Below are 17,204 nucleotides of genomic sequence, written 5' to 3'. Positions count from 1 at the left end.
TCTCTTTATAGGTGGTAATAGACACTGTATTTGTTTATGGAATGTATTACTTATTACTCTTAGATATAATTTAATCTGTGGGCATGGGTTATCATGAATGTGGTCTTAAGCCCACTTACAGGACTGAGTCTTTAAAGAAAAGCATCTAAACAGTAATAGCTATTTTTATTGGCCTTTTACTAAAGGCCTGGACTAACACTGTATAATCCCTTTAGGATTTTTTTTTTTTTTTTAAAGTAAGAAAAATCAGCATTTGTCTTTCTTTCCGTATAACCTGTTAGCATTAAAATCTGCCTCTGGGGTTTTGTGTAACAAGCTAGTTTTTCCCTAAGCACAAGCACTTGAGGTGCCTGAGGCAAATTCTCCTTAAACAATAGGACTCCAGGGGAACTGGGGTGTCTCAGTCCGTTAAGTGTCTGCTTTTGATTCAGGTCATGATGCCAGGGTTCCAGCATCAGTCTCCCTCTTCAGCAGGGCGTCTGCTTCTCCCTCTTCTCCTACCTCTTCCCCCTGCTCATGCGCATGCTCTCTCTCTCCCTCTCTCTCTCTCTCAAATAAATAAATAAAATCTTTAAAAAGAAAAGAAGAATAGGACACCAAAGATGAGCCTTGTTCTGGGATCCAAGATCTAAGCAAGAGTATTTCCATCACTGGTTGGTTTTCTTCATTAAAAAAAAAAAAAAAAAAAAATGATTCAACTTGTACATTATATTTGAAATAACCTCCTTCCTGTGTGACAATTTTAATAAGGGTCATGCCTGGGTAAGGGAAAACTTCAAATTTAAGTTTTCAGATACTGTTTTTCAAATGAATGTAAAAGCTTAGCAATTAATACCACTCCCATCCCTAGGAGTAAAATTACTGTATCGGTCGAATGTATGTGATTTGAAGTTGACATTCCTTTAGAATGCCAAAGGAATTTAAAACCAGTTCTTCCCACACTCCTTGTACTACAAGACAAAACAAAAACAAGAAAATCCCGAGCTACTTCAAATGACCAGCATCCGTTTCCACACAGGAGATAGCTTCTCCCTCGCAGTGGTACACAAAAATTCGCTGATGCACACCCCTGAGAAAATCTAGCCAGGCGGGTCTGTTAGCACCGCTGTAGCCCTATACGAGGGCTACGTATAGAATTCTCCGGGCTTCAGCCTTAGGACCCAGTAGGCGAGAACGGACAGGCTTACCTTCTTCCTCCTCCGGCACTGCCAGCCACTGGATCAGGGCAAAAAGCAGGAGGATCACCAGGCAGGCCATGCCGATTCCTCGAAATGTCGCGGCAGCCCCTGTGGAAACAGGCAGCGCACGCGGATAATTCCAGGAACCACAGAGAGCCCTCATCCCGCACTGCCCAGGCGCCGAAGCCCAGGCCAGAGGCAGCAGCGCTTGGGACGAACCAGAGAAGATGACTAACCGTTGCCCTCGTACAGTGGACAACAGGTCTGGTAGGTGCCAGGAGCCCCAGATGCGGCTATTGGATTGGTCAGTCATCAGATTTTAAAACTACATTTATAAAGGATTGTCTCTGAGTCCCTCTTACCATAAAACTCAGCGGTGCTCTCTTCATAAAGACCATTCACCTGCCAAGCAGCCCTATTAATCAGCGGCTGGAACAGCAACGCTCTAATACTGCTGGAAATTCCGGCACCCTGGGCCGCCTTCCCCGGTGGCTGAGCAGCGCAGATGCCTGGTGCAGGGTCCTCTCTTCTCCAACCCACCCTGGGGTGTCCGAAAGGAAGATCGGACAGGACAGACTGTTGTCAGAGAGGCAGTGACCTACCAAAGGCAGCAAGTAGCCAGGTTTTTCTGCAATAACAAGGATTAATTTTCTCTCCTCCAGCATCATGATCAGCAGGTTTAGGGTACTTTGCTCCAACCCCAAAGCACTGGCGTTTCCTCATCGTTTGGCTCCTTTGAGGTATCCGTGTAGCGCCCATTAGCCTGTCATCGAAGCGGGCACAGGTACGGGCTGGCGCTGCCCATCTTAAGGACTTGAGTACCCGGTTTCACGATGACGACTACAGTGAAAGTGAGTAAGATCGTACGAATCCGGGAGTTTGGCCTCTGGCAATCTTAGTAATAATCTGAGTGTTTGCTGAGGTGCTGCTGAAGAATCGTAAGTTTTCAACAAAGAAAGAGAAAAGGGGAAAAGCCATTCTTACCAAAGTAATTGACTAATAGGCCTCCGATCATAGCACCACAGCCTCTCCCCAAGCCCAGGTGAAGGCCCTGCAGGATGCCCTGAGCAGAGGTCCTCAGCTCGGGGGGGACGGCTGCGCTGAGGTAAGAGATGCAGGCTGCCCAGATGGCCGCGTGTGTCACTCCTGTAGAGGGACAAGAGAGGGAGGGTCTGATGAGCGCTCCATAGGCCACTCTTTCCTGGAGTGCGGAATACTTCATTACACACACACACACACACACACACACACACACACACACACACACTTATTAAAGACGAAGACTTGATTTCTAGTGTAAAATATGCATAACGTAAAATTTACCAGCTTAACCATTTTTTTTTCAGCTTAACCATTTTTAAGTGCATAGTTCAGTAGCATTAGGTACATTCAAAGTCGTATGCAACCATCCATCTCCAGAATTTTTTTTTTTATCATCCCAAACTGAAACTCTGTACCCATTAAACAATAGCTCCGCATCAGCTCTGGTGCTTTCCTTTTCTGAGTCTGACTACTCAGGGCACCTCCCATGAGTGCATCCTTTCCCAGTGGAATTGGTACCTGTCCTCTGTGTCTGGCTGATTCACTTAGCAGAGTTTATCCAAGTTGTAACATGTTTCAGAATTTCCCTCCTTTTTATATTCTCTTGCACGGAGATAATACATTTTATCCATTCATCTGTTGCTGGACATTTTAGCTGTTCCCTCCTTTTGGCTCTTGTGAATGCTGCTGCTGCGAATGTGGGGGCTTGAACCTGCTCGAGCCCGCGCGGCCAGTGGTTCGGGGCGTACACCCGGCAGTGGAATTACCAGGTCACAGGGTCATGCTGTGCTCAACACTTTGAGGAACTGCCTGCTGTCCACAAGCCCTGCACTGTTTTACATTCCCTGAGAAATAAGAGTTAGTTCCAGTTTCTCCACTCCCCGCACTCGTCATTTTTCATGTTCTTTTTTGTGACAGCATTCCTAACGGGCATGAAGTGGTCATCTCACTGTGGTTTTGATTTCCATTCCCTAATGGCTAGTGATGCTGAAAATCTTTTTATATGTTTACTGGCTATTTGTGTATCTAATTGGGAGAAATATCTGTTCGAGTCCTTTGCCCATTTTTGAACTGGGTTGTTTGGGGGTTTTGCTGTTGAGTTCTAGTTCTTTATATATTTTGGGTTTTAACCCCTCACAGGACACCTATTATGACTTAAGATTATTTCCAATTTTTCCCATTATAATTAGTACCATGATTAACATTTCTAGATATACAGCTTTTTATATATGTGAGATTTGGCTATAATTCTACAAATAAAGTTACTGATTCAAAGCATATAATGATTTTTATGCCTTTAATATATAGTTCCAATTTGTTTTCCAAAAGAGCATAGAGACCATTTACAGTGCCTCAATACCCGTTTCCTTATATTGTCACCATTTGTTGGGAGGGAGGGAAGGATAAAGATAACAGATGAAAGGTTATTTTGGTATAATAACTGTACATTGTCTGAACTTGAATCTTTATTACAGCACGGCTTTAAATGTAATGAAAAGATACTGCCACAGCAGGTTTTAGAGCTAGAAGGGGTTAAGAAATCATCTGGTTCTGCCTAGATTAAGTCATGAGCTTGATCCCTGAAAAATAATCTCATTTGGAGATAACAGCATCTCATTACCTCTGTTTTGAAAAACTAAACTAAAAGACTAATATTCATTTAAGATTTAATATGGCATTAGTTTGCTTCTGACCAAACTGAAACAATGGACTGGATTTGCCCTCCTTCTGAAATAGTCAAAAATTGGACACAACAGTTCCCAAGACCCTGGATGTCAAAACAAGGACAATGATCTCTGACTGATGGGAAACAAACGAGCAACCCTAGCTTACTGCCTGGTTAGAGTTTAAAAGCTGTAAGGCACAGAGCGAGAGCAACTGGGTTGAGGAGAGGTAGCCCACAGTCTGGAGAGACCAGGACAGCGAGAGTCCCAGAGACGGCAGACACCAGTGAGGGAGCTCTACAGAGGGAGACCACAGCTGTCTGCGCGTGCTTTCCCTCAAGCACTCAGCACAGTACTGCCGCAAAAGCAAGGGTACAGACTGTCCACAGCCAGGGAAAGAACCACCCAAAAGCATCACAGAGAACAGTACCCCGAACCCATACAGGGCCAGGAAGAGCACCTGTTTCCACCTAACTGGAAAAACTCAGGATTCCTGGGATTGGGAGAGTACTCAATAGGGCCTTGTGTTAGTATTAATGAAAGAATGAGAATTCTCTGAACACTGCTCTGGTCCCACTTAAGTCATCTTCACCAGCAAAACCCAAAAGGATCATACTATTTCCAAGTAATTTATCTGTATCCCAGTACAAATCTCAAGTATATTTATAGAAATACAAATATATCCAGCACCCGACAAAGTAAAATTCATGATGTCTAGCATACAGTTAAATGACCAGAGATGATCTTAAGTGGATCCAATAATGAAATAAACACTTTTTACTGGACACCTTAGGTTATATGCCCTATAGTTAAATCATAAAAATAATTTTTATGAGGTTTATATGTTTCAGTAATCATTTCAACTAGGTTATTTTTTAACTAGAAAAAATGGACTAGATGGTTAGAGATAGTATGCATATTTAATTTCCACAGAAGTCAAATAAAGTATTTGCTTTATCTGACTGTTTAAATAACCGAAGTACCTTAGGTAATGCCAGTTTTCTCAGAACTGAATGATTCCTAGGTAGGTTGTTTTTAAGACATTTATTTTAGAGAGAGTGAGCGAGCAGGGAGAAAAGGAGAGGGAGAGAGAATCCCAAGCAGACTCCCCTTGAGCGTGGAGCCTGATGTGTGGTGTGATTCCAGGACCCTGAGATCATGACCTGAGCAGAAATCCAGAGTTGGAAGCTCAGCCAACTGAGCCATCCAGGCACCTCTAGAGTCTTAATTATAAATATTGACACAGTAGTAACAATGGAAATATTTTTAAATATTTCCCTTTATATTAAAGATGCTGCTGATAATTCCACTTCTTTTCAGATACACATATTTCTTCATTAACAACACTAAGGAAAAAACTCAAATATTCTAAGAAATAAGATGAATGTATTCCAAATTGGATTTATGGGTAAAGTCCAACATGGATGTGGAAATCATTTCTTAAAGATGAATTATCAAAGACCTGAAACCACATTAGATGATTATAAATTAACTTGAATAGTGAAGCCAAATCTATCGTTACATATGTGTGTGACCGCTCCGTTGCTGGATTTACAGGTAGACAAAGATGACCCTACATATCTATGTAACCAAAACAATGACAAATACATTTTTGTTATAATTCCAGGTCAAACGCAATTCTAGCAGTAAATAGGGTTTCTTTCTTTCTTTTTCTTCAAAATTCTAAGGGTTTTCTAAAACATCAAGTCCTCTAAGATTTAGAAGGATCCATCTTCCAGAAGGATGACTTAAGTCAAGATTCTTTTTAAAGATTCTAAACTGTTCTTAGAATTTTGGGGCTCGTATTATGTGGCAGTTGTAGAAGATTCTCTGTTGTCAGATTTCTAGAGTTTCCTTACTGCTTTCTGGGACTAATTAGATAACTGGGAACTACATTCCTTAAAGCAACTCAGAGCATTAGCTGAAGGAAAAGGCAGTGAAGCATACAGTAAAAAATTTTCTTTGGTACCAAGAGCAAAAGAATGAAAGTCACTCTGTATGCTCCAGTATTTTCTAGGGCACATGTAGAATTAAAAACCAGTTTCTCTGAGATACCTTATTTCAAAACATATAAATAAAAAATCCATACCATTTCCTAGAAAAGAAACTAGCAAAACTGAAAAGCCTACAAGATGGGATTAGCTTGGTAATACCACTTTTGTATATAAAACAATTGTGCAATTGAGGTTCTTATTCTTAAATATTTAAACTTCTAATAATCATATTAGTTACCTGAAACTCTTGCCAGTGTTTTTACTACAGTTCTGGTCTTCTAATTTTAAAATAAAAAATCAATCTAGAAACTAAAAACTCTCCATCATTTTTCATATTTGTAAGGCAAGAAAGAAAGTCTTAATAATTTTGCTGCCCGAAACAACTTTCCTGTAAGATTTAAGATGGTAAAAGATAAAAGCTGAGAAGAGAAAATGCTTCTGTCCACTTTATTTTTTATTAAGGAATGTGAAAAAGTAGTAGATGATTACTCTCTAATAAATAAACAGACTTATTCAGTGGCATAGGGAAAAGTGTCTTCACACTAGAGCTACACCTTTTTAACCTTTTAGTATGAAGTAAGTAGGTTGGTGGCTCAGACAGTCTAAGAAAAACAGAAGCTAGCCCTGACTGATAACAGTAACAAAGGTACGTGAACTGACTCTCCTTGAAATATGCGTTAACCCCTTGTGCGCTCCTTGTCAGGAAACTACTAGTATTTGTGAATGGCAATTCACACACCAACTCACATTAATAGGTGCTTAATGTGTATGTTTGAGTGCAATTCAGCCTCAAATGTTACCTGACAACAACTGACTCTCAAAGACCAACCACATTAGTCACAGAAACAGCCTCTCAGTCTTTCCTTACCTTTACTGGGGCCCCTCAGGATCACCTACAAGGCCCAACAGAAACACAGAGATAGCTTCACAGCACCAACACCCAAGACCTGAGCTGCCTGGGAATACACTACATATGAAGAACCAAGAACCAGGAGAAATGATGAATATTAAATTTTTTTCATTAATGATACTATAGGAGTTTGCTGGGAATTGGGCTGTTTTATATGCGTTATCTCATTTATTCCTCCCAGTAACAAGTATTATTTTTTTTCTAATTTTTCCAAAAAAGGAAACTAGGTACAGAGAGATTAAAGTGCCTTGTCCAAAGTTACACAGACAACAGGATAGGAGAATAGGATTTGAACCTTATTCAAAGTTATTATAACATAACTATAGGAATCAACTTTACGAGGTTTTTTGATAATATCAAGCATGTCCAACAATCTGTCAATTTAAAAAAAAACGTATATTCAGGGTGCCTGGGTGGCTCAGTCAGTTAAGCCTCTAATTCTTGATTTTGGCTCAGGTCATGATCTCAGGATCATGAGGCCACACATTGGGCTCTGCAATGAGTGCAGAGCCTGCTTGGGATTCCTTCTCTCCTCCCTCTGCCTCTCCCGCTCCTACTTTCTCTACAAAAAAAGAAGAAAAGTGTATTCTTACTACCTACTTCTCCTCCTCTAAAGAGCTCACATCATACGTTTTTTATATGCCCCAAACAACTCTTTACCTTATAATCTTCAACACTGGTGTCTGATCCTGTAACACAAATTTCAAGACTGTTCAGTCTGGACCCAGAAGAATGTTCTGTTGCAATAAATGCATGCAGGGATGAGCAAGAAAAAAATCCTTTCTTCCCAAATAGGCAGCTGGTCTTTTTTTTTTTTTTAATTTCTTTTCAGCGTAACAGTATTCATTGTTTTTGCACCACACCCAGTGCTCCATGGAATCCATGCCCTCCCTAATACCCACCACCTGCTTCCCCCAACCTCCCACCCCCCGCCCCTTCAAAACCCTCAGGTTGTTTTTCAGAGTCCATAGTCTCTCATGGTTCACCTCCCCTTCCAATTTCCCTTAACTCCCTTCTCCTCTCCATCTCTCCATGTCCTCCATGTTATTTGTTATGTTCCACAGGTAAGTGAAACCATATGATAATTGACTCTCTCTGCTTGACTTATTTCACTCAGCATAATCTTCTCCAGTCCTGTCCATATTGATACAAAAGTTGGCTATTCATCCTTTCTGATGGAGGCATCATACTCCATAGTGTATATGGACCACATCTTCTTCATCCATTTGCCCGTTGAAGGGCATCTTGGTTCCTTCCACAGTTTGGCGACCGTGGCCATTGCTGCTATAAACATTGGGGTACAGTTGGCCCTTCTTTTCACTCCATCTGTATCTTTGGGGTAAATACCCAGTAGTGCAATGGCAGGGTCATAGGGAAGCTCTATTTTTAATTTCTTGAGGAATCTCCACACTGTTCTCCAAAGTGGCTGCACCAACTTGCATTCCCACCAACAGTGGAAGAGGGTTCCCCTTCCTCCACATCCTCTCCAACACACGTTGTTTCCTGTCTTGCTAATTTTGGCCATTCTAAGTGGTGTAAGGTGGTATCTCAATGTGGTTTTAATTTGAATCTCCCTGATGGCTAGTGATGATGAACATTTTTCATGTGTCTGATAGCCATTCGTATGTCTTCATTGGAGAAGTGTCTGTTCATATCTTCTGATGGGCAGCTGCTCTTTGGAATGTAAAATGCTGCTTGGCTTGAGGAAATCACATCAGAATGGCTGGGAGGGGTAAGAACTGACAAGGTACTGGAGAACTAGAATGTTCTGTTTTGTTTTTCTTGCTCTTCCCCCGACTTATGCTCACAAAACAAAACATCAGTACCCCACAGTGCCGGCACACTGAATCAGTTGTGACAGACCTTACACACTGGCGGACCAAAGCGTACATTTCAGTTACTTCGGGGTGCCTCTCGAATGCTAGGATTAAAAAAAGCTCTGAAAATCAACCTAGTGAAAAGAGGCTGTTCTTTCTAAAAAAAAAAAAAAAAAGCTCCATTGGGCTCACAATGACAGATCTGTACTGATTGGGGCAATGACAGCTGTTGTAACAGACAAACCTTGGAATCTTAGTGGTTTCATACATTCGATGTTGTTTGTTTTCTGTTTTTCTGCTCAAATGAAGTCCAGTGGGCAGGGGTCAAGAGCAGTAGCAGCTGTGCTCCATACGGTCACGCGGGGACCAGGCTGCGGAGACACCGCGGCCTTCAACACCCGGTCGCCCTGGGAACCTGTATGCAGCTGGCAGAGTGGGGAGGAGAGGACGGCATAGGGAAGATTTTACTGCCTGGGGTTAGGAGTGACACCCATCATTTCTGCTCATCTCCTGCTAAGAAGAATTAGCCAAATGGTCATACGTAACTGCAAGGGAGGCTGGGAAGCAGAATCTAACTGTGTCCATGAAGAACAAGAAACATCAGGTAAACAGCAAGTGTCTCTGCCAAAGTCTGGGCCACCAACAGCAACGGACCTTTTGCAAACAGCGGAGAATACGCCACAGAACCGTGGACCCTGCAGCCACCGGCACGGAGCACCTGCGGGAACACGACTTTATGGGGCGTGCGACAATCAGTGTGAAAATCCGAAGCTCCCTTATCCCTCAACGTAGAGCCCCTCAAGAATCACCTTCGTGAGTTCACTCAGCAGGACTCACTGCGCAGCCAGGCTGTGTGCCAGACCCCTGCTCTGCTTTGAGGACGAGAAAATGCACAACATCTTCTTAAACCGCCTCAGAGTTTACAGTCTGGTGGGTGAAAAGGGCCGGGATTTCTCTGAGAGAGAGACTGAGCTCCTTGAGAACAAACATTCACAGGGCCTTGACACAGACAGGCAGCCAAGCAAAACAACGTTCAAAGTAAAAGCAGGCGGTGGTCCGCGGTTGGGGTGTGAGGAAGAAAGCATTTGGAGAGAAAAGGTGCCCTGGAAAAGGCTGGAGAAGAGTTCCAGATCCCACGTATGAGGAAAAATGAACAGAGGAAACGAAGCTTCTGTAAATTCCTAAACTTCACTTTACAAGTTAATAAAGTGAGTTGCTTTCTTTTTTTTTTTAAGGTGTGTAACTGATACAATGTTTTACAGGCCCTTGTGAATTTTACATGCTGGCACCATGCCTTCCGCATGCCTTAGAAGAAGTTTTAGGAAACTGCCACCCAAACTGTGTTTAGTATCAAGACTGGCCAACTATGTATGCTCCGGGCTCAGTATCTCCCGGTATCAAGCCTCATGTGAGAACTGCTGTCAATCAAAGACAGTAAAACTTTCACTTCCCAAAGGTAACTCTTAGACCAGTGTGCATGACTGTCATTTACAGCCAGGTTTTAACGCATAACTGCAATTTAAGCTCGTAGAGCAGAATCTTAATTTTAAACTATATTGCTCTTGGTCCTGATTTTTATTTATAATTTTTATTTCACTTTCATTGTTATAATATCTGACATTTATTGAAGGCAAACTATGTGCCAGCTAATATGCGGAATACTTTGCATAGATTAGGCTATTTAATACTGTTATCAGCCTGTTCTATAGCGTAACAGTCAGAGGCTTAGAGAGACTAAGTATCTTGCCCCAAAACACTTAGATTATTGATAGGGGAGCTGGAATGCAAGACAGTCTAATTCAGGCCTAAGAACTTAATAGTTTGTAGATTAGTGCATATTTTGGTAAGTTATCATATAATTTATAGAATGAGATGGGAACATAAATGATTAAAAACACACGTTTTCTAAATGGGCAGTGTTTTAAAAACTGATGTTTTATAAAAGTGCAATGGAGAAAGGATGATATCCTAGAGAAAAAGTTTATTATATTGAAGGTTTAGCTTTTAAATCTAGTTTTCAAGTTTTCTTTACATATTTAGAAATTTTTGAGATAGAACTTTCTGTATTACTCAAGAGCTCTAAAAATTAGAAAATATAATTACAGTGCATTTTGCAGGGGACTATGAAATCAAATAGTATATCTTCCTCTGTGCACGTTTCTTTGGAGATTTCAAACAGCATAAGCATGTTCGTGTTTGTTGCATTTAGGAGTTAAAACTGAGGAAGTAAAACGAGTGTTTGTAAAAGAACCGGGCGGCCGTCAAGCGCCGCAGCCCGTGAATCACCACAGTCCAGGAAAGAACAGCTACGTGTGACGTGCAAGCCCCAGAACAGGACTCTGGAGGCAGACATTTAAAGTGGATTTTAAACGAACAAACTAATGCCAGTCTCGAAGAAACGGTTCTGGAAGAGGTTATGTAACTGTAAACCAAGGCCCTGCGGAAGAATAAGGCCGCTCTGTTGTGATGCATGACTGTTCTGATGAGGGCGGGACTCGGACAGCACCAGGGACTTTTACACGCCGGTGAGTGGACGGAAATGCGGGACCGAGAGCATCGTCCCCCGCAGCCTGCTTGTGTTTCAAGGGTTAAGCCCCACGGAAACTCCCGCACGGACGCTCACAGACCGACTCACGCCCGGGACTCCACTGTCAGGTGAGCGCTGCACAGTGATCCTTCCGTACCTGTCTCTACGGCCTTCCAGAACCCCAGGGGACGGAAAACATGGTCCTCACTTCCTGAAGAGGCTAAATAAAAAGGGAATTTTATACCCTTTTAATTTGAATACCCGTTCAAGCTCTCCTATGGGTGACACTAAAAAACCATCTTCCGGGGGCGCCTGGGTGGCTCAGTGGGTTAAGCCTCTGCCTTCGGCTCTAGATCATGATCTCAGGGTCCTGGGATCGAGCCCCGCGTCGGGCTCTCTGCTCGGCAGGGAGCCTGCTTCCTCCTCTCTCTCTGCCTGCCTCTCTGCCTACTGTGATCTCTGTCAAATAAATAAAGTCTTTATTTTTTTTATTTTTTATTTTTAAGACAGAAATCACAAGTAGGCAGAGAGACAGGCAGAGAGAGAGGAGGAAGCAGGCTCACCACTGAGCAGAGAGCCCGACGCGGGGCCCGATCCCAGGATACTGGGATCATGACCCGAGGCGAAGGCAGAGGCTCAACCCACTGAGCCACCCAGGCGTCCCATAAATAAAGTCTTTAAAAAAAAATTAAAAAAAAAAAAAAAAAAAAAAAAAAAAAAACATCTTCCGCGAAAATCTTCCGCGGCCCCCTCTGATGGAGCGTCCTGCAGGGAAGGACCCGACACAGACTTGTCTTCACCCTCCCGGGCTGGAACGAGCCAGTCAAGCACCTGGACACGATCTCTGTAGTCACAGCCGCGGGGCCGCCCGCGTTTCCTACGTGCATTTTAGCAGCAAGAACGGTTTGGACCACGTTCCTCTCGAAGTCTGCAAGGGTTCACAGCCGCGACCGGCACAGGAAGGGGCATAAGCAGCCCGGGTCCGACTGGCGTCTACACAGTGACGCGGACGCGCCCCATCCCAGTCAGGAGCGCGGCACCGCTCCTCGCACGACGGCAACAGAGAGAACGCCTGCGGGTCCTCGCGAACGCCTCGGGAGACATGTGCGCAGGCGCAGCCCCTCCGCGCCACCAGCGGCACTTCCGGGACGTAGACTCACGGTGTCTTTTGAAACAAACTGCAGGAGGCGGTCTTCGGCGTCACTCTACGGCGCTGCCCGTGGCCTGCAGAGCCGCGTGTCTGCCGCGGGCGCCGGCCCGGCCCCGCAAAGGATGAGCTCGCGGCGATGCCGGCCGCGATGGGTGACAGAGACCCCATGTGGGAAAGAAGCTTCCTCGGGATTCCCAGGAGCTTCCGGTAGCCTCACCTCGACCCCGCGTGGATACCTGCAGAGCCTCCTTCCTAGGGCCTAGAGAGGAGGAAGTTTACTTCATCCCCACTCATTTGCTCATTATTAGCAACGTGACCTAAGGAGACCGATGCTGAGACGATGCTCAGGCGCTCCAAGGAAGGAAGGAGAACAAGAAGGAAGGAAGGAGAACACGGAGTCCTTCCTCCCAGAAGAGGAAGAGATGGGCAGGGAGGCCGGGGATAAAGTGCATCCTTGTCTCCTCCCCTTCAGGAGCCCACTAGGTGACACTAGTTCTCCTGGTGTTTGGGGGAAGAGGGGGTGACAGGATGAAGAGACCTCACCTCGCCTCTATTTTTTTAAGAAGACCGTCTGCTGCGGCCCTGGTTAGGAATCGAAGAGCGGAAGTGCTGACTGTTCCGAGTCAAGATGGTCAATGAAAAGAGCCAAAGCCCTTCCCAGCCACCGCCCCACGGAGACTAGGTCTTCGGTAATCCTCAGCTAATAATTCCAGTCCAAGAATTAAGGAGCATCTATATCATGACAATGGGACTGTCCTATAATTAAACCAGTGTTCGGTCATCATGGTCCCTTGCCTTTACCCTATCCTAAGTAGAACTGCCTCAAACACAAAGACTTTGAAGTCATGTGGGCAGTATCTGTAAAGGTAGAAGAATCTAGATTGGCAAAACAACCCTATTCAGTCATAGGTGTATCTCTGGAGTGAGGATTTATTCCACTATTTTCGGAGAGGGGGGTATGGGTCTAACAAAGGCAAAGGGTTTTGATTTCGTTGTATAGCCCAAACATACTAAGCACTCACTTCTGCCAGGGAATGAGACTGTCTCCTCCAGTCTCAGACACAAAGAGCTCTCAGAAGTGGCCACAGAGTGTTTTGGGAGACAAGGAGACTCTATGTATTTCCAGATACTCCTTTTTACTTGCTTCAGATCAGTAACTAGATCTCTGTGGGCACAGGGGAAATAAAACGAAGCAGAGAGGCGCAAATCACAGCCTGCCGCAGGAGGCAGGATGCCCGTCTGTATTTCAAACCCGGCGAGCTCCCCAAAAGCCGGGCTAACACCCCTGAGGCACCCAGAAATACTGAAGTGGATGCCACGGCATACACTTTGTCTCCCCGAAGTGGCCACTCTGCTTTCCGCTTCTTAGCTCTGGCGCATGGCTCTGTGGCCGTCTCCCGACGCCACAGTGGATTCCTATGCTGCCTTCAAAATCCAGCTCATGTGACTTCCCAGGGGGAATTTTTCAATAATATCTTCATCATTCCATGCCCTCTCATCCCAAGGAGCGTCTTCTCTGGGAGCGGGCACATTTCTCTACTAACACACTGCACTAATTCTGTGTTCACACATCCAGCTTCCACACAGATGGTGGGTCCTTGGGGCCCAAGTTAATATATTATTCCTTATTATATTTTATTACATTTATGACATTCCCAGCATGCTACCTGATTCTTATAGCTATTTCATTGATCTTTGATAAACAGGAAAAAAGTGTTTTGATTCGTAATAGCATTTTTTTTCTCTTATAAAATTCCTTTGTTGTTCCTTTAAGCATTTCATTTTTTTTAGTTTAAAATTTCATGTTTTATTTTTTATACCTTCTGTGTACATATACAACTGATTTTTACATATTGTCCTCATATTGTGCTACTATGCTAAATTCATTAATTTTATTTTTCAGCATAACAGTATTCATTGTTTTTGTACCACACCCAGTGCTCCATGCAGTCTGTGACCTCTCTAATACCCACCACCTGGTTCCCCCAACCCCCACCCCCCCACCTCTTAAAACCCTTCAGATTGTTTTTCAGAGTCCATAGTGTCTCATTGCATTTCATTTAAAAAGCTTCTCTTTTGCTCTCTTTTCTTGAGTCATTTATATCCTTTTCCATCTAACTTATATTAAATTAAAAGGAGAAAAAATATATATGCACATACTATTACAATATCTTTTCTGTGGGCACCAGTTAGTGAGTTTGTTTTTTAATCTAGAGTCTGCACACTGTGGGACATCAACAAGTAAAGCGGTTATGTAAGGGGGGTCCTGCCTCGTAAAACCAGAGCTGGGAAATCCTGAGAACTGCGTTGCGTTGACCTCGTTGCTGCACAATTCTTTCCTACAGTCCACAGTTAGTGCTTTGCTCTTCTTAAGTGACACAGTGCTGAGATGTGCTCTACCTCAAGACTCTTCCAGAGTTCTAATTATTATAAACAATAATTTATTATAAGACAAATTTACATTTTCTGTTTTAAACAAAATCTCCTTTCACCAATTATACCATTGGATCAGGCCTGAGAATAGCATCTTTAGAATATGCATATATTTTAATTTTATAATTATCATGTGAATAAAAATTATACCTCCTTTCAATAAGGATAATTTTTTTAATTGCCACAATGGGATTTGATGAATGCGCTTACATTTTGTACCTTTTGTTCAGATGTACAATAATGAGTCCTCTTAGATATCATGATGAGAAATTATGTAGATGGTACTGTATTTGTTTCCTCAGGTTCAGGGGAGAGTGAGAATGGAAACCTATAAAGCTAATGAAACTGTATATAATCACAGACTACTCAGGAGAATTAATGATTTGGAGCCTGGGCTGTCCCAGAGGCCTCGACTCTGATAATCTTGGCCTAAACTTTTATTGTAATCATCACGCCAACCACCAAATGGTTCAGCCAAGCGGTTAACAAGGGTCTTCAGTATATAGATTATAGGAGCTAATATGGCAATGAGCTTTGGATAGAAATCCCAGTTTTTACTGCTCCTAAGCCCATGGTAAGAGGCTCCTAGAAAATTTTTTTTTTTCACTGTAGTCTGTTGAAGGGAAGCAGTCCAGTGAAGCAAAGAGAACCCTGGTCAGGACATTTGAGCAAAGATTTAAAAGTTTCATGGGAAAATAACAGCTTGAATATAAACCTTTAGTTGTAAATCACTAGATGTGATAAAAGAAGCTGAAGAATCAAAATAATTATGACAACCTGTTTTCAGCATGTACAGTTAACCTACAAACACCAAAACACCAAAGTCTTTAAAAGATCAATCTTTTATACTTTAAAACACCTTTGGATGTAGAGGCTTAACTATCCCTGGAGTTCATTCGAGTTCCTCCTCTTTGTTTAGTCACAAGGGCGTAGACAACCCAGCTTTGTATGGCTGCACAAACAGCACACTCAGAGTCGCTGAAGAACCAGCCCCCTGATGTCACCTCTTCCTGAACCCTTCGGAACCATACAGAACAGCAGGTCTGCCCTTCCTTTCAGAGTCAGATGCTCACGGCCACTGAAGGTTTACATAGTCCTAGCTCAGTCAGGGAGAAAAATAATTCTAATTCCAGCTGTTGGCTTACCTTGAAGAACTTCCATGGGGAGAACAGTCCAGGCATTCTCCAGGTAGGAAATGTAAATATAGCGTGCCGTGTTGCAGGCCAGGCCAATGTAAAGAACCCTTGAACACAAACAAGCAAAGGTAAGTAAGTCAAGACCCTGTACGAGACATAAAACACACCAACATTACATACATTTCCCGTCCGCATCCTCCGTCAGCCAGCAGTGCTTGGACCTGGGATCTGGGAAGCTAAAGGACAACTAAATTTAACCATGGCCTCCAAGGAGAAGAAAACTGCTCCCAACATATCTGCCCTCTGCCTTTTCAAAACACTCGTTAATATAAAAGCGAACATCACCCTTCCTGAAACTGAATTAGTAGCACAGTCAATGCTTTTTTAAGATAGTCTGGGCACACGGCCATCTGTAATGACTTTACTGGCTTCCTTCCAGACGGCTGTAGGGGAAACATGCCGGGGGCTGTAGCTACTTCACGATGCTGGGGGAAGGGCAGGACAGAAATGAGAACGTGAACATGAACATGGTCCCACATGCAATACCCAAGCCACCAACGAGTTTTATAAGGAGACTCTCAAGGTCATCCAAAACTATCATCCAATGATGAATAATAAACGATCTGGAAATCAAATACTTTCTTCCTATCAGTTCAACGGATACATCTTCATTATTTAAAAATAAATCCATGATATCATATGTTGACCGAACTAATGAATATATGTCAACATCGCTTCCTCCCTCACAAACACCACCACCAAAATTACGAGAGAAAAAAAAGGCCTTAAGTGATGCCTCCAAGCACAGGGTTACGGTCTCTCCCATTCTGAGCTGAGTGAGCCGGCTTGGAAGCAAATGGTGGCTGCGTCTTTGCACAAAATGTAACCTGATGGTGGGGATTTCTGTTTCTAGTTTGTTTTCCATTTTCTGTTACTCTTCCTAACCTTAACGCTTTTCTTTTTTTCTAAGTTCGAGTGGGTGAAAACTCGAAGGTAAAAGAAATAAGCCAATAGGATAGTCAGTGGTATTTTCCTCATCTTGCTCAACTACGTTTTTATATTAAAATTATTCCAGCAAACACGGTTCTCTTTGCCCATCCTTGAATTAGGGAAAGGAAAGCTTCAAGGCATCCAGCTGGTATCACCTGCAAATATGGAACAGAAGGATGGGAGAAAGAGAAAAAAGTGTTGAGGGACAGAGATGGGAGAGGAAATGGATATTAAAAGGGATTTAGGGGAACTTCAGTATTGAAAAGTTCTGGGTTATCATATTCTGTGAACACTATGTTCTTTTTACTGGTATGTTTTAAGGAAAAAAGTATATATTTCAAAGTGCTCAACATCACTCTGCATC

At 43.1% G+C, this 17,204-nt stretch overlaps 1 protein-coding gene across 3 annotated transcripts in view; it reads right to left on the bottom strand.

Annotated features, from left to right (window-relative positions):
• The window catches only part of LOC111140526 (major facilitator superfamily domain containing 6), a 68,367-nt gene that overhangs the window by 3,288 nt on the left and 47,875 nt on the right, over positions 1–17,204 (bottom strand). For all 3 annotated transcript variants that reach the window (XM_022492832.1, XM_022492949.1, XM_022492901.1), the window contains exons 3-5: positions 15,860–15,957; positions 2,163–2,324; positions 1,188–1,286 (exon numbers count right to left, since the gene is read on the bottom strand). In XM_022492832.1, coding sequence (XP_022348540.1) covers positions 1,188–1,286; positions 2,163–2,324; positions 15,860–15,957 — 359 coding nt within the window. The remainder of the gene's footprint in view (positions 1–1,187; positions 1,287–2,162; positions 2,325–15,859; positions 15,958–17,204) is intronic.

This window comes from Enhydra lutris, unplaced genomic scaffold (assembly GCF_002288905.1).
Source record: "Enhydra lutris kenyoni isolate GAN:26980312 unplaced genomic scaffold, ASM228890v2 scaffoldscaffold1, whole genome shotgun sequence".
Taxonomy (NCBI): Eukaryota; Metazoa; Chordata; class Mammalia; order Carnivora; family Mustelidae; genus Enhydra; species Enhydra lutris.
This window is presented reverse-complemented; position numbering and strand designations above follow the sequence as displayed.